Genomic DNA, 26833 nt, shown 5'->3' on the forward strand with positions numbered 1-26833 from the left:
AGGTCCAGGAAGGTGAGGGATGTGTTGGAGATGGCCCAGGTGAACATGCGGTTGGGGTGGAAGGTGTTGGTAAAGTGGATGAATTGTTCGAGCTCCTCTGGGGAGCAAGAGGCGGCGCTGATACAGTCATCAGTGTAACGGAGGAAGAGGTGGGGTTTGGGGCCTGTGTAGGTGCGGAAGAGGGACTGTTCCACGTAACCTACAAAGAGGCAGGCATAGCTTGGGCCCATGCGGGTACCTATGGCCACCCCCTTTGTAGGAAGTGGGAGGAATCGAAAGAGAAGTTGTTGAGGGTGAGAATGAGTTCGGCTAGGCGGATGAGGGTGTCAGTGGAGGGGGATTGGTCGGGCCTGCAGGACAGGAAGAAGCGGAGGACCTTGAGGCCATCTGTATGAGGAATACAGGTGTATAGGGATTGGACGTCATTGGTGAAAATGAGGTGTTGGGGGCCGGCGAATTGGAAGTCCTGGAGGAGGTGGAGGGCGTGGGTGGTGTCACAGACGTAGGTGGGGAGTTCCTGGACCAAAGTGGAGAAAATGGAGTCCAGATAGGTGGAGATGAGTTCGGTGGGGCAGGAACAGGCTGAGACAATGGGTCGACCAGGGCAGGCAGGTTTGTGGATTTTGGGAAGGAGTTAGAAACAGGCCGTGCGGGGCTGGAGAACAATGAGTTTGGAGGCTGTGGGTGGGAGTTTCCCTGAGGTGATGAGGTCATGGATGGTGTTGGAGATGATGGATTTGTGCTTGAGGGTGGGGTCATGTTCCAGGGTGCGGTAGGAGGAGGTGTCGGAGAGTTGGCGTTTGGCCTCTGCGATGTGGAGGTCAGTGTGCCTTACTACCACTGCACCACCCTTGTCTGCGGGTTTGATGGTGAGGTTGGGGTTGGAGCGGAGGGCTGCCTGTTCTGCGGGGGAGAGTTTGGAGTGGGTGAGAGGGGTGGAGAGATTGAGGCGGTTGATATCTCGACGGCATTGGAGGTGAAAAGGTCAAAGGAGGGTAGGAGGCCTGGGGGTGGTGTCCAGGAGGAGGATTTGTGTTGGAGGAGGGTGAAGGGATCAGTGGAGGGAGGGTTAGGCTCCCGGTTAAAGAGGTAAGCGTGGAGGTGAAGATGGCGGAAAAACTGCTCTATGTCCAACCGTGACTGGTATTCGTTGATGTGTGGTTGTAGGGGGACAAAGGTGAGCCCCTTACTAAGGACTGACCGTTCGTCCTCAGTCAGTGGGAGGTCTGCGGGGATGGTGAAGATGCGGCAGGGCTCACTGTGGCTGTCTACTCTGGGGTTGCTTGCTGTGAAGGTTGTGGGCGGGGTTCCATCGGCGTCACTTCCTACAGACAAAGGGGGTGGCCATGGGTACCCGCATGGGCCCAAGCTATGCCTGCCTCTTTGTAGGTTACGTGGAACAGTCCCTCTTCCGCACCTACACAGGCCCCAAACCCCACCTCTTCCTTCGTTACATTGATGACTGTATCGGCGCCGCCTCTTGCTCCCCAGAGGAGCTTGAACAGTTCATCCACTTTACCAACACCTTCCACCCCAACCTCATGTTCACCTGGGCCATCTCCAACACATCCCTCACCTTCCTGGACCTCTCAGTCTCCATCTCATGTAACCAGCTAGAAACTGATGTCCATTTCAAGCCCACTGACTCCCACAGCTACCTAGAATACACCTCCTCCCACCCACCCTCCTGCAAAAATTCCATCCCCTGTTCCCAATTCCTCCGCCTCCGCCGCATCTGCTCCTAGGATGAGGCATTCCACTCCCGCACATCCCAGATGTCCACGTTCTTCCAGGACCGCAACTATCCCCCCGCAGTGGTCGAGAATGCCCTTGACCGCGTCTCCCGCATTTCCCGCAACTCATCCCTCACACCCCGCCCCCGCCACAACCGCCCCCAGAGGATCCCCCTCGTCCTCTCATACCACCCCACCAACCTCCGGATACAACGTATCATCCTCCGATACTTCCGCCATCTACAATCCGACCCCACCACCCAAGCCATGTTTCCATCCCCACCCTTGTCTGCCTTCTGGGGAGACCACTCTCTCCGCGACTCCCTTGTCCGCTCCACACTCCCCTCCAACCCCACCACACCGGGCACCTTCCCCTGCCAGCGCAGGAAGTGCTGCACTTGCCCCCACACCTCCTCCCTCACCCCCATCCCAGGCCCCAAGATGACCTTCCATATCAAACAGATGTTCACCTGGACATCTGCCAATGTGGTATATTGTATCCATTGCACCCGGTGTGGCTTCCTCTACATTGGGCAAACCAAGCGGAGGCTTGGGGACCGCTTTGCAGAACACCGCCGCTTGGTTCGCAACATACAGCTGCACCTCCCAGTCGCGAACCATTTCAACTCCCCGTCCCATTCCTCAGATGACATGTCCCTCATGGGCCTCCTGCAGTGCCACAAAGATGCCACTCGAAGGTTGCAGGAACAGCAACTCATATTCTGCTTGGGAACCCTGCAGCCCAGTGGTATCAACGTGGACTTCACAAGCTTCAAAATCTCCCCTTCCCCTAATGCATCCCAAAACCAGCCCAGTTCTTCCCCTCCCCCCACTGCATCACAAAACCAGCCCAGCTGGTACCATCCCCCCACTGCATCCCAAAACCAGCCCAGCCTGTCTCTGCTTCCCTAACCTGTTCTTCCTCTCACCCATCCCTTCATCCCACCTCAAGCCGCACCTCCATTTCCTACCTACCACCTCATCCCGCCTCCTTGACCTGTCCGTCTTCCCTGGACTGACCTATCCCCTCCCTAACTATCCACCTATACTCTCTTCTCTACCTATCTTCTTTTCTCTCCATCTTCGGTCCGCCTCCCCCTCTCTCCCTATTTATTCCAGTGCCCTCTCCCCATCCCCCTCTCCGTTGAAGGGTCTTGGTCCGAAACGTCAGCTTTTGTGCTCCTGAGATGCTGCTTGGCCTGCTGTGTTCACTCCCTGTTGTGTCTGTTGGAAGGCCGAATACCTCATCCTCTGAAATGAAAATCGGGTTCCCCACCCACTCCACTCACCCCCCCCCCACCCCGGCCCCAGGATATTTGTGCCTTTCCGGTTCAGATGCAACCTGTCCTTTCCGTACAGGTCCCACCTTCCCCAGAATGTGCTCCAATTATCCACATAATGGAAGCCCTCCCTCCTACACCAGCGCTGTAGCCACATGTTTACCTGCACTCTCTCCCTATTTCTTACCTCGTTATCACATGGCACTGGTCGTAATCCAGAGGTAACTACCCGGTTTGTCCTGGAATTCAGCTTCCAACCTAACTGCCTGTACTCATTTTTCACATTCTCAGTCCTTTTTCTACCTCTATCATCGGTACCGACGGGTACCATGACTGCTGTTTGCTCACACTCCCCTTTAAAGATCTTGAAGACATGATCCGAGACATCACGGACCCTAGCACCCGAGAGGCGACATACCATCCATTCATCTCGTTCACGACCACAGAGCCACCTGTCTGTGCCCCTGACTATTGAATCTCCCACTAAAATTGCTCTCCTGTTCTGGCCCCTTTCCTTCTTTGCCACAAGGTCAGGCTCAGTGCCAGAGACCTGTCTGCTGTGGCCTTACCCTGGTAGATTGTTTCCCCCCCCCAAAACAGTATCCAAAACGTTATACTTGTTATTGAGGGGAACGGCCACAGGGAATCCCTGCATTGTCTCCCTATTCCCTTTTCCCCTTCCTGACAGTCACCCAGCTGCTTTTTTCCTGTGCCTTGGGTGTGACCACCTCCCTATAACTCTTCTCTATCACCTCCTCAGCCTCCCGAATGATCCGGAGTTCATCCAGCTCCAGCTCCAGTTCCCTAACATGGTTTTTGAGGAGCTGGAGTTGGGTGCTCTTCTCGCAGGTGACGTCAAAGGGGACACCAGCAGTGACCCTTACCTCCCACTTGCTGCAAAAAAAGGATGCAACTGCCCTAGTTTCCATTCCCACTACCAGGGGTAATAGTCTCCTTCCTTTAAAGCATATTAACATATGATAGAATAGCCTTTTAAAGTCAGGTAAACTCAATGACTATAGCGAAAAGTTAAATGTAGCCAATTATTGAGTTGACTTGTGTACAAAAGTACCTAGACACATCCTCTTTTGTTACAAGATTCTTACAGAAATGAAACGTCCAGATTACAGAAAAGAGCTCAGTACAGCAAACAATGTTAGCACTTAGCTTACAGTCCACACTGGGCCCTGGCTCCACATTGCATGCCAATAGGCCACCGCAAGAGGCCAGAAGGTCACCTAGCCACACCGGAAGATCCCATATGAGGAGGCCGCTGCGCTAGGATTGGGGGTCACCACACAATGCCAGGAGGACATTGCAGGAGGCTGAGAGGACTCCATTCCATGTTGGGAGGCTGCTGCACCAAGTTGGGAGGTCGCCACGCCAACACCAGGAGGGGAGGAGATTGCCGCACCAGGCCGGGAGTTGTCATCATTCGCCAGGGATCATCATTCGCTGGAGGAGAGTGAACATTGCTCTCTGATGAAGGGTCTAGGCCCGAAACGTCAGCTTTTGTGCTCCTGAGATGCTGCTTGGCCTGCTGTGTTCATCCAGCCTCACATTTTATTATCATTGCTCCACTGTTGCTGGGTCAAAATCCTGAAATTCAGTTCTTAACAACACTGGATGTATGTATACCTAGAGCTACAAGCATTAAGAGCACTGTTTAGCATCTTTTCCTCGAGGGCAGTAAATGCTGGCCTAGAAAGCAGCGCCCACATCCCAGAAATAAATTTTTAAAATGTTACACTAGCAGTGCAGCACATAACATAACTTTGCCGTGTTTTGTGGTAGATAGGAAGTTGGCATCAGTTCAAAAGATTTTCCGTTAGTGGAAAATGCTACTCATAGATTGCGTAGTAGCAATGTGAAAATTTTGAGAAGCTTTGCCTTTCCAAGGTAATTTGCGATAGACTGAGTACTTTTCAAGTCCAGGGTGGTGGCCTTAGGTCCAATTGTGAGAAATTCTGAAAGCTCAGCATTTTCCTGGATGAAGCAATCCATTTTTGGCATGGTGGCTCAGTGGTTAGCACTGCAGCCTCACAGCGCCAGGGACCCAGGTTCGATTCCAGCCTCGGGCAACTGTCTGTGCGGAGTTTGCACATTCTCCCCATGTCTGCATGGGTTTCCTCTGGGTGCTCCGGTTTCCTCCCACAGTCCAAAGATGTGCAGGCTAGGTGGATTGGCCATGTTAAATTGCCCGTAGTGTTCAGGGGTGTGTGGGTTATAAGGGAATGGGTCTGGGCGGGATGCTTCAAGAGCAGTGTGGACTTGTTGGGCTGAAAGGCCTGTTTCCACACTGTGTAGGGAATCTAATTAAAATTTGATCAGCACTCTATGTTCAAACACAGGGGTTCTGTAGTTGCAGTGTGTTTTATCTACTGAATACACTGGCACTTTCTCCCAAATCTGTAACTTTCCTAGAAGGTCAAGAGCAGCAGGAACATGAAAATGTAATCGCCTCCAAATTCCCCTTCAAGTTACAAAACACAACAACTTGGACACAAATCAGCATTTCTCATTACCATTCTGTTGCAGTCCTGAGCTTCACCCTATGGACTACATTGGTTGAAAAAGAAGGCCCAGAGCCACTTTTGAAAGTGCCACTAGGGTAGCTAGTAAGCGTAAATCTTGCAAGAGATGCCCTAATCCCGGAAAACATTTTGCATTCAGTAGGTGCATCAGCTGCGGGCAGGTGAGAACAAAACTTACCAACAGTGGTTTCTCAACTACTTAATTTCCCAGTTTAAGCAATTATTTTGCATGTTTATTTAGCATACATATAATTTTGTAGAATTTAATTAAATTTCTTTAAAACCATGGAGTATGTGGTCATTCACAATTTTTTTTTTGTTTTCTGGTTGTTACTATAAAATTCTATGATTTTAAAATTATAATGGCATTTAAAAAATATTACCATTCTTTTACTTTGGATGCTATTTTTAGAAGTTATACTAAACCATTTTTGATATTGATACTGACATGATGAAAGTTAATTGGCTGATTGTTAAACATGCAAAATTTATTTCAGCATTAAAATTATCCACAGGAAATTCCTGTCCGACGCCAAATTCCTCCATATCCTGTGGAGCTGCCAAAGCTGAATGTCCCAGCTACAACAAAGATTGTTGCCTACCCAAATCAGAGTTTAAAGTCTCTCTTTCCAACAGCATCAAGGGCTGAAAATGGACCGCTACCTCAAGTGCCAAGCAAGGTATGAAATTTATCTTTTGTTCAGCTCTAGTTAAAGGCTGCTTTTTTTTTCAAAAAATTCTAACCATTTTGTACATGATGGTCAATTTAAAGAGTGATGAAACAGACACTGTTCAGGTTAGATAACAAAGTGTGGAGCTGGATGAACACAGCAGGCCAAGAGCTCCTAAGATGCTGTGTTCATCCAGCTCCACACTTTGTTGTCTTGGATCCTCCAGCATCTGTAATTGCCATTATCACTGTTCAGGTTAGAAATGATTTCACTGTCAGAACTCCAGTTTATTGATTTCAATCACCAGTGGTATACTGCTTCTCTTCTCATACTTCAGTTATTTGAATAAAAGTGTACATGCCATGGGTAACCAGCTAACTTAACCTGGAAAAGTGTAGGAACATTAACACCTTCAAATTGTTTCCATTAGAATCCACTGCCATTCTTACCTCTGTTTGCAGATTACAAGGCAATGCAGCTATTTTCATTTTGTCTTCATTGCTGAAACATGAATTAACAAGAAATCCACAAGATTTCAATATCTATATGCAAATGAAGATGAATAATCACACCAATCATGCATGTACAAACTGAATTTTTTGGTACAGTTTACTTTATCCTTTAACTTCTCCTTAAGATAAGGTACTTAACACTAAATTATACTTCCAGAACCAGGGTCACAGTTTAAGAATATGGAGTGGGCTATTTAGGACTAAGATGAGGAGAAATCTCTTCACCCAGAGAATGGTGAGCCTCTAGAATTCTCTGCGACAGAAGGTGGTTCAGGCCAAAACATTGAATGTTCTCAAGAAGGAGTTAAATGTAGTTCTTAAGGACTAAAGGGATCAAATGGTATGACGAGAAAGTGGGAACAGGGTACTGTGTTGGATGATCAACCATGGTTTTATTGAATAGCAGAGGAAGCTCAAAGGGCCAAACTCCTCCTCCCATGTTCTCTGTTTCTAAGGTATGGTACTGGGGTAATGGTCCAACTGATTTGTTTTCATCTGAGAGCATTGTGTAACTGAGTGTACTCTTATCCTTTACAGGCGTTTACATGTGCATATTTCCTGCTATACATATGTATAGTTTGCAGAAGCAGAAACATCATAATAATTACATAAGAAAAAAGAGTAGTCAAGACTCACATGGGTGCTTTAGAACAAAATGAGGAAATGGCAGACTTCTTTAATAATTTGTGGCAGTAGAGGGAAAGGATTACATATAATTGACGTCCCAGGAAAGTTAATAATGATTCAAGGACTGGAACTCATTGAAATTAATATAGACAGGAAAATAATATTTGAAAAAATAATGGCTCTGAGATAGCCAAAAACCTCAGAATTTAATGATTTCCACCCATTGTTTTAAAGCAAGTAGATAACTGTAGCTTTAGCTATAACCTTCCAAAACTCAACTAATTTAAAAGCTGTCCTTAGATTTAAAAAGTTGTAAATCTTATTATTTTTGAAGGGGTTTAATGAAACCAGGAAAATAAATCTGCATATCTAAAATTAGTTGTGGTAACCTTTTGTAATAAGAACAATTATCTATTGTGATAAAGGAAAATGACGAAACACGAGAGAAATTGGGGGTAATTGCAGATTGCCATTACACAGTTTCTAAAGGGCAGGCAATGTTTACTGAAGATGTGTGGATTTTCTTGATAAGGTTGTATGGTAATCTGGAAGTAAGATCCATAATAGAGACAGTTAGCAAAATTCAAAGCTAATGAATATGAAGGCAAATATCCACCTGGTTAGGAGATTGAATGTACAATGAAAAAGTTGCGTAGAGTTAAACAGGAAATACCACACAGAAACAGCAAATTCTAATTAACAAACACATGCTGCAACTAATGTTCCACTTGAGATTTCTTATCCTTTTTCAACCAATTCTATAAGCATAGCCCTTTCTGTTTTCTTTTCTTCTTAAGCAGTCCTTCCAAATTGAAGATAAGAGATAACAAGGTGTAGAGCTGGATGAACACAGCAGGCCAAGCAGCATCAGAGGAGCAGGAAGGCTGATGTTTCAGCCTAGCCCCTTCTTCAGAAAAGAAGGGTCTGGGCCCAAAACATCAGCCTTCCTGCTCCTCTGATGCTGCTTGGCCTGCTGTGTTCATCCAGCTCTACACCTTGTTATCTCAGATTTAACAGCATCTGCAGTTTCTGCTCCCCCTTCAGAATTGGAGATGACTTGCCTTCACTATGGTTTGATGGGTTTTGCGTTGCTTTTATGTCTAGACTATTCAGAGCAGGTGGTAAAGGGTTGGGTGGAAAAGTTGTTTCACTCTTTGTGTGCAGTTTGCAATACCTGAACCTTGTGATTCCTGATGAAGTTGTGGTTGATTCCTTCCTAATGAACTTTTTGCAATTTATCCGGTCATGGTGCAAGTCCTCCCGAGAGTTGGCTGGGATAATTAACCACTTCAGGAATACTTTGAGGATATAATTTAAGCATTTTTGCTGGCTTTGTGTGAGACTTCTGCCACAACAGAGCTCAAAGTAGTGAAGCTCCTTTAGGAGTCTAGTGTCCAACAGATGGGCAGAACAAGTCCTGACCAACAGAGCATCAGAGTAATTTGTGCCTCGATGTTGGGCATGTCGGCTTGAGAGATCTTCTTTTATAGCACCTGTAGTGTTCCCCTTAATTTCTTAGTGTTTTAGAGTTCCATATTCCCACTGCACTCTGGGTTTAAAAAATTGTTTTCTTTTGAATTCTTTATTTGATTTGTTTGTGACCAATTTTTATTGTCTTACTGTTCCCCTTAAGTGCAAACACTTTGTTTGCTCTATGAAAACATTTCATGATTTTCAAGGCCTCAAAAGAATACTGATAGTGAGTATGTATTCTGTTCAAAATAGTCATTAATAGTATCCAACACAGATGTGTGCTGAGGCCTCAATTATTCATTTGTTCGTTAATAACATAGATAATATAGCGCCATATATCCAAGTTTGCAGATGTCACAAGGACTGACGGTGTATTAAATAGCAAAGATAGAGGTGTAAAATTACAAAAAGATATTAATAGCTTGTTTGATGGAGGTGATAGTCTAGTAGCATTCTTGCTGTAAATTCAGAAACTCAACTAACTTTCTGGGGACCAGCGTTTAAATCCTGTCACGGCAGAATCCTGTCACGGCAGATGGTGGAATTTGAATTCAAATAATGGTGACCATAAAACTACTGCAGAATGTCAGAAATCACAATGGCATTGGGGACTGCAGCCAGTCAAGAAGGCTGTTCACACTACTGTAAGTGCAACAAGGGATTGGCAATAAATACTGGTTAGTCAGCATGTGAGTAAAGCAAAAACAATGGCAAATGGATTTCAACTTAGGTAACTACAAATTTTAAACCAAGGAAGGATAGATCTGAGTATTATTTTTAAAATGTTAAATTCAGTAGTGGAAAGCTTGTATACTACTGAAAAGAGGCATATTTTGTCGTAGATTTTTGTCTTTTGCTCATCAGAACTCATTCACGAGACTACCAATGTAAGGGTGAACAACACTCTCTACTGTTTGAAAGAGAGTGCTGATTGATTAACAGGTAGACTGTGGTGCAGGTGTTGCCATGGAGCACGCACCTGTTAGATGATGACTGCCAATTAACTCTAAACTTTGTTTAAAATTTATCCAGGCTGGCTGAATTTGGGCAAGGCATTGCCCTGAGGAATGAACCAGAAAATGGATGTTGCCTGTTTTGTTAAGTTGGAACAGACACATTCTTTTTATGTATGAATGTTCACCTTTCACCAAGTGGACGTACATCACACTGGATTTGATTGGTTATCAGTGTAATTGTTGGAATATTTGGGACTATGTAAAAAATATTGTGGAATTGTGGGATCAAATTTAATGTTGGATCCTTATTTAGCAGCCTCCTGTACAGCACCTTGTCAAAAGCCTTCTGGAAATCGAAACAGATTATGTCCGCTGAACCACCTTTGTCTAACTTAATTGTTTCCTCTTCAAATATTTATCAAGTATTACCTCCACTTGATGAAGCCATGATGACCCAGCCCTACTTTGCCCAATGTCTAATCTTGCTTCTCTTTTATTTTTCATATATCTAAAATAACTCATGCAGTCTTCTTTTACATTAATGCCTTTCTTGCCCTCACTTCATCTCTCTCCCCATCATTTTTTTTAGTTGTCCTCGCTGATTCTTAAAGCTTCCCAATCCTCTGGCTTCCTGCTAATCATCACCACATTGTATGATTTTACTTTTGCTTATATGATGTCTCTGACTTCCTTTGTCAGCCATGGATGCCTCATTGGCCTGTTAGTATGTTTCTTATTCCTTGGAATGAATTTCTGCTGTACCTCCCAAATTATCCCCAGAAACACCTGCCATTGTTGCTCCACTGTCTTCCTTCCTAGGCTCCCCTTCCAACTCTGACCATCATCTCACTCATGACTTTGTAGCTACCTTTACTCAATAGTAATACCATTACATCTGGTTGTCCTTCTTAAATTGGCAGGGTGAATTCTGTCATATTATGATCACTGCCCTTCACCTTAAGCTTCATAATCAAGTCTGCCTCATTACATATCACCAAATCCAGAGTTTCCTGTTCCCTAGTGGGCACTATGAAAACTGCTGCAAAAATAATCTCACAGATATTTCGCAAATTTCTTGGGATCCACTACCAATCTGATTTTCCCAGTTCACTTGCACATTGAAATCCCCCATGATGACTGTAATAGTGCCTTTCTTAAGGCCTTTTCAATTTCCTGATCTATGTTCTTCCCCACATCCTGTCTACTGGTAGGTTGTCTGTATGTAATTCCCATTGGGGTCTTTTTCCCTTTGTAATTCCTCAATTTTCGATTCTCAACAGATTCTGTGTCCTTTGACTAATAACACTTATTGTTATCAATTTAGTTTCATTTCTTACGAATTAAAACTCTGCCCCCTGCCTATCTGCCTAACCTTTCAATAGGACATATATCCATGAATATTCAGTTACCCCGGCCCCGATCCCCTTGCTGCCACGTCTCTGAGATGCTCACAACATCATACCATCAATTTCAATTCGCATTACAATCTCAATTACCTTGTTTTGTATGCTGTGTACTTTTCAGTACAATACACTCAGTCCGGCATTGATCATTTCCCTTCTCGTACTTAGAACAGAGAACATTGCAGCACAGTACAGGCCTTTTGGCCCTCGATGTTGTGCCGACCTGTCATGCCAATCTGAAGCCCATCTAACCTATATTCCAAGTACGTCCATATGCTTGTCCAATGACGACTTAAATGTACTTAAAGTTGGCAAATCTACTACCGTTGTAGGCAAAGCGTTCCATACCCTTACGACTCTCTCAGTATAGAAACTACCTCTGACATCTGTCCTCTATCTTTCATCCCTCAATTTAGATCTATGCCCCCTCGTGCTCGCTGTCACCATCCTAGGAAAAAGGCTCTCCCTATCCACCCTATCTAACCCTCTGATTATCTTACATGTCTCAATTAAGTCACCTCTCAACCTTCTTCTCTCTAATGAAAACAGCCTCAAGTCTCTCAGCCTTTCCTCGTAAGACCTTCCCTCCATACCAGGCAACATCCTAGTAAATCTCGTCTGCACCCTTTACAAAGCTTCTACATCCTTCTTATAATGCGGTGATCGGAACTATACGCAATACTCCAAGTGTGGCTGCACCAGAGTTTTGTACAGCTGCAGCATAACCTCATGGTTCCAGAACTCGATCCCTCTATTAATAAAAGCTAAAACACTGTATGCCTTCTTAACAACCCTGTCAACCTGGGTGGCAAATTTCAAGGAGCTGTGTACATGGACACCGAGATCTCTCTGCTCATCTACACTACCAAGAATCTTACCATTAGCCCAGTACTTTGCCTTCTGGTTACTCCTACCAAAGTGCATCACCTCACACTTGTTCGCATTAAACTCCATTTGCCACCTCTCAGCCCAGCTCTGCAGCTTATCTATGTCTCTCTGCAACCTACAACATCCTTCGTCACTATCCACAACTCCACCGACCTTAGTGTTGTCTGCAAATTTACTAACCCATCCTTCTACGCCCTCATCCAGGTCATTTATAAAAATGACAAACAGCAGTGGACCCATCACCGACCCTTGCGGTACACCACTAGTAAGTGGTCTCCAGGTTGAACATTTCCCATCAACCACCACCCTCTGTCTTCTTTCAGCAAGCCAATTTCTGATCCAAACTGCTATATCTCCCGCAATCCCATTCCTCCGCATTTTGTACAATTGCCTACTGTGGGGAACCTTATCGAACGCCTTGCTGAAATCCATATACATCAACCGGTTTACTCTCATCTACCTGTTTGGTCACCTTCTCAAAGAACTCAATAAGGTTTGTGAGGCACGACCTACCCTTCACAAAACCGTGCTGACTATCCCTAATCACATTATTCTTTTCTAGATGATGATAAATCCTATCTCTTATAACCTTTTCCAACACTTTACCAACAACTGAGATAAGGCTCACTGGTCTATAATTATCCAGGGTTGTCTCTACTCCCCTTCTTGAACAGGGGAACCGCATTTGCTGTCCTCCAGCCTTCTGGCACTATTCCTGTAGACAATGACGGGTTAAAGATCAGTGCCAAAGGCTCGGCAATCTCCTCCCTGGCTTCCCGGAGGATCCTAGGATAAATCCCATCTGGCCCAGGGGACTTACCTATTTTCACACTCAGTAGGATTTCTAATACCTCTTCCTTGTGAACCTCAATCCCATCTAGTCTAGTAGCCTGTATCTCAGTATTCTCCTCGACAACATTGTCGTTTTCTAGAGTGAATATTGTCAAAAAATATTCATTTAGTGCTTCCCCTATCTCCTCTGACTCCACACACAACTTCCCACTACTATCCTTGATTGGCCCTAGTCTTACTCTCGTCATTCTTTTATTCCTTAAATACCGATAGAAAGCCTTAGGGTTTACCCTGATCCTATCTTGCAACAACTTCTCATGTCTCCTCCTGGCTCTTCTGAGCTCTCTCTTTAGGTCTTTCTTGGCTACCTCGTAGCCCTCAAGCGCCCTAACTGAGCCTTCACATGTCATCCTAACATAAGCCGCCTTCTTCCTCTTGACCAGAGATTCCACTTCCTTCGTAAACCACAGCTCCTGCGCTCTACAGCTTCCTCCCTGCCTGACAGGTACATACTTATCTAGGACACACAGGAGCTTTTCCTTGAATAGGCTCCACATTTCTAATGTGCCCATCTCCTGCAGTTTCCTTCCCCATCCTGTGCTCTCTAAATCTTGCCTAATCTCATCGTAATTGCCTTTCCCCCAGTTATAACTCTTGCCCAGTGGTATACACCTATCCCTTTCCATCACTAAAGTAAACATAACAGAATTGTGATCGCTATCACCAAAGTGCTCACCTACTGCCAAATCTAACACCTGGCCGGGCTCATTACTCAGTACCAAATCCAATGTGGCTTCGCCCCTTGTTGACCTATCTACATACTGTGTCAGGAAGCCCTCCTGCACACACTGGACAAAAACTGACCCATCTATAGTACTCGAACTATAGTGTTCCCAGTCAATATTTGGAAAGTTGAGGTCCCCCATGACAACTACCCTGTCTCTCTCACTTCTATCAAGAATCATCTTTGCTACCCTTTCCTCTACATCTCTGGAACTATTTGGAGGCCTATAGAAAACTCCCAACAGGGTGACTTCTCCTTTCCTGTTTCTAACCTCAGCCCATACTACCTCAGTTGACGAGTCCCCAAACATCCTTTCTGCAACTGGAATACTTTCCTTGACCAACAATGCCACACCTCCCCCTCTTTTACCCTCTTCTCTGTTCTTACTGAAATCCCGGAACCTGCAACAACCATTCCTGTCCCTGTTCTATCCATGTCTCCGAAGTGGCCACAACATCGAAGTCCCAGGTACCAACCCATGCTGCTTATTCCGGATGCTCCTGGCGTTGAAGTAGACACACTTAAACAAACTTCTTGCTTGCCGGTGCCACCTTGCATCCCTGAAACTTTATTTCGGACCTCCTTACTCTCAACCTTTTCTATACTCGAACTGCAATTTTGGTTCCCATCCCCCTGCTGAATTAGTTTAAACCCACCCGAACAGCCTTAGCGAATTTCCCCCCCAGGATATTGGTACCCCTCTGGTTCAGGTGAAGACCGTCCTGCTTGTAGAGGTCCCACCTACCCCAGAAAGAGCCCCAATTATCCAAGAATCCAAAACCCTCCCTCCTGCACCATCCCTGTAGCCACGTGTTCAATTCCTCTCTCTCTCCCTATTCCTCGCCTCACTAGCACGTGGCAGGGGCAACAAACCAGAGACAATAACTCTGTTCGTCCTAACTCTAAGCTTCCATCCTAGCTCCCTGAATTTCTGCCTTAAATCCCCATATCTCTTCCTGCCTATGTCGCTGGTACCTATGTGGACCACAACTTGGGGCTGCTCCCCCTCCCCCTTAAGGATCCCAAAAACACTATCAGAGACATCATGAGCCCTGGCACCTGGGAGGCAACACACCAACCATGAGTCTCTCTCGTCCCCACAGAACCTCCTATCTGTCCCCCCTAACTATGGAGTCCCCAATGACTGCTGCTCTGCTCCTCTTCCCCCTTCCCTTCTGAGCAGCAGGTACAGACTCTGTACCAGAGACCTGTGCCCCACTGCTTTCCCCGGTAAGTCGTCCCCCCCAACAGTATCCAAAACGGTATACTTATTGTTGAGGGGAATGGCCACAGAGGATCCCTGCACTGCCTGCCAGTTCCCTTTCTGGCCCCTGACCGTGACCCATCTGCCTTTTTCTTGTACCTGAGGAGTGACTACCTCCCTGTAACTCCTCTCAATAACCCCTTCTGCCTCCTGAATGCTCCAAAGTTCATCCAGCTCCAGCTCCAGTTCCCTAACAGGAATACATGACAGAGAAGCTGACAGCCCGTAAATTATGGGTTCTTCTTAAAAGAAAGGAACAAAAGTGGCCAGCAGCCTATAATTGAGGACTAGAAAGCTTATGTGCTGAAAAGCAATGCAAATCAACAAGATACCAGCAGCCTCAAAAGACATCACAAAGTCAGTAAACTTTAAGAAAGCAAGCTAAAGAAAAGTAGATTTTTAATCTGCCTCATCATTTGTAGATGCATGTGTGTCCATGCACACAGTGACCTGAAAGAACCCATGCTCGACAAAGTGAAGTCCTGAAGGCTTGAAATGGTGCGAGTTGTTCTGAAAGCAGGCCAAATAATTTGGTGAGGTCATAAACACAATGGACAAAATGATCCATTTTCTTCAAATAATATATTGTACCACTAGCATCTTTCAGTCATAGTTGGAGGATTTAGATCTTCAGAATCCATGGTACCAGATTTAAATTCAGCAATGAGCAGGGAACTGGAGGAGAAAGATACATAAGACAGACAAGAATCTTCAATTCCTAGATAGATCACAACAATCAATCAGGAACAAAAAGTCTTTCTTATCGTAAAAAGAACTTGAAATAATCTGGTGACTTCCAAATAATATACAGACGGATAAACTACCAGTGGACAAAGTTAACTTAATTTCTAAAGTGAAATGGAGAATACCTTTTATTTGTCATGTAACAGGTAAATTTATCTTACCAGAAAAAAAGTACTGCAGGAAAACCATGAAAATAATTGCCTTTTAATTCTCAGCATTACAAGTGGCAAAACAGTTCAGAACACCAACATACCTTTTTTACATTCATGAAATGTAGGCATCACTAACTGGGCCAGCAGTTACAGGTAGTTTTTTTTTAAGGTAACCAGCAGTTGTTACATGTCATTACGAGCCTGGCTTTGAATTCCAGATTTTATTGAGTTCGAATTTTACAATCTACTATGGTAGGAGATCAACCCATGTGCCCAGAAAATTTGTCTGAGGTTCTGGATTACTGGTCCATTTAAATGACTTTTATGCCACAATATTTGAACATTAAAATGCTTTAATTAATTTGAAAGTATAGTTGGAAATGCCCAAAGAGCTTACAAAGGAAAAACTGCAAAATGCCCAGAAGTATTTGGAATCCCTGAAATAAACATACTATCACAATACATTGCATGGTAAAAAAAAAATCAACTCTTGAATGTTTTACAAATAAACTGTGATCTACTTGCAAATATTTAAACTACAGCAGGTTTCACATGAAGTTCTAAACCATGTCCTTTTTGGTCATTATCAAACCTCTTTGGAAAATAAAGGGCTTATAAATACAACCTTGAAGCATTCCTCTGAATACCTGCAGGTCTTCTACCAGAGCAGTTACTCTTCGATTAGCTTCCTTTTCAAGCTCCTCCATTGCCTGAACCAGGGCATCATTCTGCTCACTTAAATCACTGACATAAGACTGCAGAATCTCAACCTTCAACCCAAGAGTTTCCCCTTACCTGCTGTACCTGAAGATAAATTCCTGGTTCTTTCCATACTATCTATTCCACTATTTTCTTTCTGGAAACTTTTGTAAACCCTCCATTCCCCTTCCCATTTTTTTCCAACAAGTTCAAAGTCCTTGGGACCCCAGTTTACCTCACTTTGCACCATCAGTTTGTCTACCTTATTCTAAATGCTTTCTGCAATAGATACAAAGCCTTTAAGTTTGTAGGAAAACTTGATAGCTAACATTGTCCCTACAATATGACATTCACAGATTCTTTCCCTTCCTTTTATTTTCTAGTAACAATGAACTCCAATACTAACCATCATTCCTACATTGTATACCTTTTGATTTTATAATTTTCCATGCAACTGAACCCACCCGCACCCCTGCTATTTAGTTGAAAGCCGTATCCATAGCACTAGTTAGGTGATTTGCCAGGACAGTGGTCCCAATATGAATCAGGTGGAGCCCATCCCATCAGAACAGTTCCCTCCTTATTCAGTACTGGTGCCGATGTCTCGTGAATTCAAGCCTGTTTCTTCCATACCAGTCTTTGAGCCATGTATTTATTGCTTTAATCCTGTTAACCTTGTGCCATTTAGCTCATGGTTTAGATAGTAATCTGTGGATTATTACCTTTTTGATTGTGCTTTCTAATTTGGTCCCTAGTTGCTCATATTCCTTCAGCATAACTTCTTCCAACTTATCATGGATGCCTACGTGGACCACATCAACTGGATCTTTCCGCTCCCGCTCTAAGTTTCTCTGCAGCTCAGAAGAGATATCCCAAACCCAGGCACCAGGCAGGCAACACAGCCTTCAGGATTCCGATTCTGGCCACAGACAACACTGTTTTTCTTTTCCTGAATATACTATCCCAATTACAACTACATTTTTCTTGTCTTCCCCCTCTTGAACAGCTCCCTGTCGCGATGTGCTATGGTCAGTTTGATGATCCTCCCTAAAATCCCTGCTGTAATCCATAAGGGAGCAAGAATCTCAAACCTGCTTATCAGAATAATAAAGCTTTGTTCTTCTCAGTACACGGACACATCAGGATCCAACCAAGTACAAAATACATCTGCATTCCCATGTCATACAGAAAGATGAACTTTTACTCCACCAATCAGTGAGCATGTTCTGCAGCAGCTCCTGGATGGAGTCTTCAAAATGGGGAGGCAATGGCCTAGTGGTATTGTCACTGGGCGGTTAACCTAGAGACCTAGAAAATGCTCTGAGGACCCAGGTTCGAATCCTGCCACAGCAGATGGTGGAATCTGAATTCACTAAATATGTGGAATTACGAATCTAATGATGACCATGAATCCAGTGTCAACTGTCAGGAAAAGGCCATCCAGTTCACTAATGTCCTTTAGGAAAGGAAACTGCCAAACGTGCCTGGTTTGGCCTACATGTGACTCCGGACCCCCAACAATGTGGTTGACTCTCAACTGCCCTCCTGGGAATTAGGGATGGGCAATAAATGCTGCCTGGCCAGCGACTCCCTCATCCCATGAATGAATAAAGGGGAAACAAATTCTTGCAACAGCAATCTCCCAATGTACTTAAGACTATATATAATGATAGGGAAGATTAACTGCACAAGGTTTGTGTTAGGAGATTTTCTCTATGAAATGATGTGCTGTTGAATGAGAGACTCCAAATCTATGGTGAATAATCTCACATTTTTAATAAATCACATTTTATGGAATTAAGAGAAGGTACATTTTCAGTGAAATGAAAACATGTACAACTACTTTTTTGGTAAAAGAAATACAATTTCTTTCATTTGCTTCAATAATTGATTAGCTAATAGATCATTTAATCTATGGATATTGGTAATAAAACATTAGCCTTTAATGAAGTTCAGCTAATTTAATCACAAACTTTATTCTCAATTAAATAACCCTGAGCCCAAAAATTTAGTTAGCTTTTTGGATTCTTTGTACTAAGTTTGCAGTACTATCTGTGTGTATAAAATTTTCTTTTAACTTTAATTTGCTTTGTCCTGATACAAACATGCTTTTTCAAATTTATTCTATTATTTGAATAGCAAAGACAATTGATTCTAGTTTTTTTGACTAATGAGAAAAGTCCCAACTGAATCGGGTAAACAACATAATCTTTCCCTATTACTAAAATTTTGAACTATATTTATATTAAACATTTGAACATAACACCAAAAATGGGATTAATGAGTAGTGTTGCTGCCTCACAGTGCCAGAGACCTGGGTTTCATTCCATCCTTGGGTGACTGTATGGAGTTTGCATATTCATCCCGTGTCTACATGAAATTCCTCTGGGTAGCTCAAGTTTTCACCTACAGTCCAAAGATCTGCAGGTTAGGTGGGTGTGCCGCACTAAATTTTCCATAGTGTCTAGGGATGTGTAGAGTAGATGGATCAGCCATGGGAAATACAGGGTTATGGGGATAGGCTAGGGGGTTGGTTCTGGGTGGGATGTTATTTAGAAAGGTTGGTGTGGACTCAATGGACCAAATGGCCTGCTTCCACACTAGGGATTCTATAATTTCATTGATTCTGTGAGACCATGATATAGCTAGTCTTCCAGAATTTGTAGTATTAATTTGGAGCTTTTATTACTTATTTCATTAGGGCTGAAAAGTATTCAAACACTGAAGAACAGCTTTTATTTAGTTATTTCATGTTTTTCTATTTATACGGGAATTGATCATGATAAGGATGTATTTTCCCCATGCTGAAGATTTGTAATTGCTCCTGTTGGTCTTCCCAATTCACAACCTTTGACCTATACTGCACAGCTGTAATATTCACATTTGTAGCTTTGTAGTTATAGTATGTATTTTGTGTACTGGTTGTGAAAAATATTTCTTTGACTATTAAGATTAACCAAATATTAATATCTCGAGAAGAAATTTCTTAATTTTCCATTCAGCAGTAATTCTTTCCTTTGACTAGCAGAACAGTTCTAATACAAATGAGTTGAAATGATTGGCCCAGGGATACACTTCTAGAAGACAACAATGTCTGGATGTACATGTTTATTTTGTCTCTCTCCCATGACCACCATCCCTCCCAAAAAAAAGGAGTATCTATTCAATCTTTGTATTCCTTAGAATGTGATCTGTATTTAAGGAAAACTACTAATGACCAGTCGTAATTAGGTAAGATTTTCTTTTATATGCTTCTGGAAATTCCTACATTAACACGGAGAGCAACTCCTTCCAATAATTTATTTCTAAACTTAAAATTTAAAAAAAGGCAATCGCTAAAGAAACAAACAGTACTGCAACCATCTGACACTAAAATACAAGAGTAATGAATGTCATGTGCTGGAGGTGGTGGGTGATTCTAAATTTGAATAAAGTTAGATTTACACTATTAAATTTCATAAGTCATATTAACTTAACAAAACGGAGCAAAATGCCAGAAGTAACATGAAATTTCACAAAGAAAAATTGAGCAATATGATTACTCCTCAATATTGACTTCTTGAAATATTTTCAACAGTTTAATGTTTTAAATATTAGAAAGTGATGACTAAAGATTGTATCATAGTTGAAAAATTTGTTTGATCTTGTATAACTAGGCCAACCCGTTAAGCGTGCAAAATAATGGAAGATTATTGTAAAAGATTCAATCAAAAGAGAAACCCTTTTTTATCTTTGTTCATGAGGTTCATGTGTCACCGGCTAGGCTAGCAGTTATTGCCCATCTCTAATTGTTCTTGACAAAGTGGTGATAAGTTGCCTGCTGTTATATATGGAGTGAAGGTACACACCACAGTGTATTGGAAGAAGAAATAACTAATCATGGCAATGTAATTGCCATACCATGTAATAGGCATTATACATGTGCAGAAAAAGACCAGGTTGAGAAAAAGGTTTAAGTAAAAGGTAGAGGCATTAATAAAAATGTGGTCAGGAAAGGGAATACCGGCAACTTGTAACAGAAAATAAATTTAGGGCTTAGAAATTGGAACACAGAAACAGATATAAGAAAGGTGAATTTCATGGGGTTATGTGCTATAACTCAGACACCAAAAATATGCTCATGACATATGTCACCGAAACCGATCACCTTTCATTAAAAAGTAGCTGCAACAGTCATTTGCATTCAGGAGAATTAGGTGTACATTAAGGCTGGTGCCAAAAAGAATCAAAAAAATTTCGAGATAGGAATACAGGAGTGCTTGTCCACATTGCACAGCATTCTGTAGTCTCTTCTTTGTCACTGTTCTCCTCCCTCCTGACACACACTCCGGTCATGTTTGCAACTGTCATCTGAGGGCCACTGTATTGCGGTAGTCTAAAATTGATATCCATTTTGCCAGTGTCCACAGTTAACCGGCCTATTTTAAATTAATTCAATTTTTGATCTCATACAAACTTATTATGTTGCTGGGATCATCCAGGATCACCTATTCAAACCAGCAGGCCAGCGCAATCCAAAGTTTACTCTCCTATCAATGAAACAATGCCTCACTGGTTCAGTCATTTGTCCTGAAGACACTGGTAAGTATGATTGGTTTGAGGGTGCCATCATTACAGGGATGTAATTCATTCCTTAATTTTAAATTCACTTTTCTGAGTAAATATTAGCAGTAGGCTTTTAAAGCACTAAACTCTGACACTAACATTCACACATCGATGCTCAAGAATTCTTGATGTGATTGGAACTCCTTGAATTGATTAAATTTTAGTCAGAATAAAATCAAAATTAGCTTATCTTCTGGACTAATAAACAGAAAAAATGCTCTAAGACATCAGCAAACAAATACATATTCCATCTGCTGGGGAATGATTTACCATTTAAAATTGCACCTTACAAAGAAAAAATCAAATGTCCAAGAAATGCAACTATGAAATAAACAAATGTGCGCTATAGTCCTCTAATTTACCAAGACAAGAAACAAGAGTGGAATTTCCTAGCCCTGAATGAGGGTGGTTAATGGCAAGTCAGTTGGGAAAATACAGCAAGATTATAAAAATGAGATTCTTGATGTCAAGAGAACTCTGGTTTACACCCAAAGTTTTAATGGCACAAAAAATCTCGCTAGTGAGCAGCAAGAGGCCTATTTGCATGCATTAATATTTCATTGTTATCAAATCTCACCTCATATATGCAGTTTGCTTTTTACCAGATAGTAGTAAAACCAGCATTCCCCAACATCTCAACCCTATGAGCATCCTTCGTCCAGATCACTCTGCAAACAGAGACAAGCATCCATCACTTGCAGTGCAACAGGCAATATCTCAGGGCTCTTAACTCACTGACTTGACCTTTTCTCATTGTGTGCTTGCTTGAATGCTCACTGCATCACTGACTTGGCTTTGCCTTTTTGCACATGTCTGCCTCATTCAGAACTTACAGGATCATATACTTATGCCTTGCCTTACTTCTTAAGCACAGAAAGCTTATGGTTGTTAGCCATGAACAGCCAAAGTGGTGGACATGTTACTATGTGACATCATGCAATATTAATGTCACAACTATGGCATCTTGCATGGCATATACAACATAACCAAATGGACACATCTCAAAATCCATCAAGTTAGGGAGGACTGTCATCTCAATAGAGCTTACAGAGAGAAAATCTCCATGAAACTCCTTGAAATTGACATTTGAGTGTTGATTATTACCAAACATTGGCTCAGTCTGGCAATAACTGGAGTGTTAGCTAGTAATTCCAGAAAGACTTCAATAATGGAGGTACAAGAATGCAGATGTGTTAACCAGCCTCCAAATCACAGGATCTCCAAGATCAAAGGATAAAATTGCAATGAAACAAGACACTTTTTGATATAGTGGAAACAAATTTACTGAGTTAAGCAACCAGCATTTCTGTGCTTGCTTGCACACTACCCACTTTTGGTTTGTGAAGGGTTGAGGCAATCACCTATTTGTTTTAGTTATTTTTGATTTGATTCACTTATTGTCACATGTACCTTGTTACAGTATACATTGAAAGGTATAGCGTCGCCAGTTTCTGATGCCCTCCTTAAAACACAAAAATGAAAAAAAAAAATTGAATATGAAGGCAGAAAAATGAAGAAATAAAATGTCAACTTTACAGTCCTTATTAAGTGCTCTGCCATGGGCCTGGTGGCCAGGCATGAGTCCCCTTTGCTGCACTTCCATTGCTGGAATGTAGGTCACTACTGTTTGGTGCCATCTTGCTACCTCCAATTCCCTCACCACTAAGTTCTTACAGGACCTTGTCAATGGAAATGCCACGGGGTACTACTCTGGCCCAAATTTAACTCCGCCATGAAAGAAGTCTGCTTCGGGCCCACCTTGCCGACGTAGATGCTATTGATGCCATCAGTTCTTGTATTGGGCACAAACTCACTCCACTGACGCCATGACTCCACACTGCTGGACCTACTCTGAGATACCAATGCTGCAACCGAGCGCTTCACCAAGAGATAAGTAAAATAAAATTTTTAAAAATGAAAGAGAAGAAAAGCAGAGAGATGAGAACCCCATGCTCAGAAATCCTACTCCACTGTCATCTTGATTTATTTGATTTGATTTATTTATCGTCACTTGTATTTTGTTTTGAAATACAGTGAAAATTGTTGTATAATGTCGCCACTCTCTGGTGCCATCTTAAAACACAGGAAAATAAGCCAAAATATAGAATATAAGCACAGAAAAATTAAGAAATAAAGAAAGTGTTAAACTTTACAGTTCCTCTTGTTAAGTGTCCCGCTCACGGGCCTAGTGGCTATGACAAGTCCTCTTCACAGTGCTGCAGCTACTGGAATAAAAGTCACCACTCTTTGGCACCATCTCACCTCCACCGATGCCCTCGCCACCATGAGTCCTCAATGCACCTCTGGCCCAAGCCCAACTCTGCCACCACCATGAGTCCATTTCAGACCCACCTCACCATCGCAGCCTCTGCTGATGCCACCGGATCTCATATTGGGCCCAAACTCACCTCTGCCACTGCCTCCATTAATCTGCGCTGGACACAGATGCTGCCACGAATCCAAACTGGCCTCAGCTGCAGCAGCCATGAGTCAGCACTCAGACCACCTCTTATTGGAACATCTCCAATACACCTACGTAATATGTCAGTTCAGCTGTTGAAGACAATGTATCAATTTGGATGTGAAAACACAGATCAAGAGGGAAGATTCTCCATTTTGAAGAGATTATCCTAATCTCCGTAGTATAGAATATTTGGTCAAAATATCTTTTAAAGATAAAAAGGATATAAACTGTGTCATACTTGCAGTTGGGGCATGGAGAGTCTTCCTGCTTGATCTGTGTTTTCACATCCAAATTGATACATTGTCTTCAACAACTGAGCTGACATATTACCTAAGGTGTATTGGAAATGTTCCAATGAGAGATGGTCAAGTGCTGACTCATGGCTGCTGCAGCGGAGGCCAGTATGGATTCCTGGCAGCATCTGTGTCCAGCACAGATTAATGGAGGCAGTGGCGGAGGTGAGTTTGGGCCCAGTATGAGACCCAGTGGCATCAGTCCAAGTAAGTGTTGTGAAAGTTTGGGTTCATTTGCAAGAAAAACCACATGTTCTGCATCCCTCTTTCTTTACAGGAATTCTTGTCAAATGGTTAATCCTACTCTTAATGATTGTTATAAATTGTTGACTGAAAATTCAGATTTTTTTTCCTGTGTTGCTTTTTTTCTCCCCAGATGATCTCTATTCTTCTACTTATTGGAGTTTAGAAGAATGAGAGGTGATCTCATTGAAGCATGTCAGATTCTTAAGGGCCATGACAGAGTAAATGCTGGGAGGATGTTGACCACCCATGAGAGAGTCTCAGACTAAAGGGCGCAATCTCAGAATACTGGCCATGAATTTAAGACTGAAATGAGGAGGAATTTTTTTCTCTGAAGGTTGAGAGTCTTTGGAATTACTTGCCATAGAGAGCTGTTGGGGCAGATTCCTCGTGTGAATTTACAAGGCTGTGATTGATAGATTCTTGATGAGTAGGAAAATCAAAGTTTAAGGGAAAAAGGCAGGAAAGTGGGCATGAGTAATGCAGCTTTTGCTATGTTTCAGGGGCGGCTGTTCTATTTCTCATGATCTTGTAATCTAAAACTACCATCTTGGTGTAATTAACCTTGGATTCTCACAGAGAATACTTATATGGAAACCTTATCTGGACTAAATATTTGGGAAGCAGAGGTCATTCTATAAATTTTACAATGAGTTAGTTCCTCTTGATGGAATAGATTGTTCAAAGAAGTTAGATCCAGCATCAGCAATCTAAGAGCCAGTTCTGATTTTATTGTTGCTTCACTCTATTTCTCCAGGACATGTCGAAGCGTGGGAGATAGGAATAGGCTATTTAACCCCTTAAGTCTGCTCTGCCATTGGATATGACCATGGCTGATCACCTGAGCTCAGTACCTAATCCTACACTCCCCCATATCCTTTGATTCCTTTAGTCACAGAGCTATATCTACTTCCATCGTGAAAGCATAATGTTTTGGCCTCAAGTCATTTCATGTAGTAGTGAATTCCACAGGCACACCAAACTGTGAACAAATCTTTCCTGAACTCAGTCATGGAGCCAAACAGCACGGAAACAGACCCTCCAGCCTAGCTAGTCCATGCCAACCATGATCCCAAACTTCACTAGTTCCACCTGCCTGTGTTTGGCCCATATACCTTAAGATCACCACTCAACCATCACTCAAATGAAAAAGGCCCTAGATATTCCAGCCTCTCCTTATATCCTAAACCTCCCATTCCTAGCAGTATCCTGTTGAATCTCTTCTGAACCCTCTTCAGCTTAATAACTCCTTCCTGTAACCGGGTGACCAGAACTGGACACAGTACTCCAGAAGAGACCTCACCTCAACATAACGTCCCAAATCCTATATTCAAAAGTTTGAGCAAGAATGCTAAATGCCTTCTTAACCATCTTACATATATCTGATGCAAACTTCAAAGAATCGTAGAACTATAGAATCCCTACGTGTAGAAGCAGGCCATTCAGCCCATCCCCTGAACAGCATCCCACCCCTCCACACTATCCCTGCAACCCTACATTTTCCATAAAAACTTAAAGCACTGTGGATGCTGTAAATCAGGACCAAAAACAGAAGTTGCTGGAAATGCTCAGGCAGCATCTGTGGAGAAAATAAGAGTTAACGTTTCGGGTCTGGTCCACCTGCCTCAGAACATTTCTTCACAGATGCTGTCAGACCTGCTGAACTTTTCCAGCAACTTCTGTTTTTGTTCCTACATTTCCCATGACTAACCCACTTAGCCTGCATATCTTTGGACAGTTGGAGGAAACCGGAACACCCAGAGGAAACCATGCAGACACAGGGAAAATGTGCAAGCTCTGCCCTGACAGTTGTCCAAGGCTTTAATCAAACCGGCATCCCAGGCTGTGTGAGGCAGCAGTGCTAACCACTGAGCCACCATGCCATCCCATGTGTTGCAAACTTCAAAGAGTTGCGTACCTGAAGCTCTGGGTCTTTCAGTTCGACAACACTGCTCAAGGCCCTACTTTTAACTGTATAAATCTTAACACAAAACAAACAAAGACAATACCTCTCATTTATCCAAATTAAACTCCATTTGCTACTTTTCAGTCCATTGACCCAATTGATCAAGATCTCTTCTTAATCTTAGATAACCTTCTTCACTGTCTACTATGCTACCAATCTTGGTGTCATCCTCAAACTCACTAACCATGCTCTCTATATATTCTCCTGTAATTCATTTATATGAATAACAAACAAAAGTGGATGCAGGACTGATTCCTGTGGAACAAAAAAAAGCACTCCACCATCACTCAGAGATAGCAAGAACTGCTGATGCTGGAGTCAAAGATAGCAGTGTGGACCTTGGAGGAGCTCAAGATGACACAACCTGTCCATCCACTTCACTGACCAATCTCCACCACTTCCTACCTATACTGACCTATCATCATCCCAACTACCTTCCCCAGCCCCACCCCCCTTTTTGCTATTTATTTCAGAGCTCCCTTCTCCCTCCTCCATTTCTGAAGAAGGGTCCTGACTTGAAACGTCCACTTTCCTGCTCCTCTGCTGCCTGGCCTGCTCCTCCAGCTCCACACCGTGTTAACTCCACCATCGCTCAGTGTCAGCTGTCACCTAAGCCAGTTTTTGTATCCACTTGGTGAGTTCACCTAAGTTTACCTTTTATCCTTAAATTATGACCTTTAGTTCTAGACTCCATCACCATTGGGAATCACCTGCATCTAATCTGTGTGGTCTTGTTAGAATTTTATAACT

The 26833-nt window shown here is 42.9% G+C and overlaps 1 protein-coding gene across 2 annotated transcripts in view; it reads left to right on the forward strand.

The window, feature by feature from the left end:
• LOC125455781 (MAPK/MAK/MRK overlapping kinase-like) overlaps positions 1–26833 on the forward strand; it is a 126023-nt gene that overhangs the window by 77209 nt on the left and 21981 nt on the right. Inside the window, exon 10 of one of the 2 annotated variants that reach the window (XR_009446231.1) lies at positions 6045–6227. Coding sequence is in view for 1 of the 2 variants with exons in the window: in XM_059649097.1 (XP_059505080.1) it covers positions 6063–6227 (165 nt within the window). In the remaining variant the exon portion in view is untranslated. The remainder of the gene's footprint in view (positions 1–6044; positions 6228–26833) is intronic. The other variant, XM_059649097.1, reaches the window with a different exon arrangement.

This window comes from Stegostoma tigrinum, chromosome 10 (genome assembly GCF_030684315.1).
Source record: "Stegostoma tigrinum isolate sSteTig4 chromosome 10, sSteTig4.hap1, whole genome shotgun sequence".
Taxonomy (NCBI): Eukaryota; Metazoa; Chordata; class Chondrichthyes; order Orectolobiformes; family Stegostomatidae; genus Stegostoma; species Stegostoma tigrinum.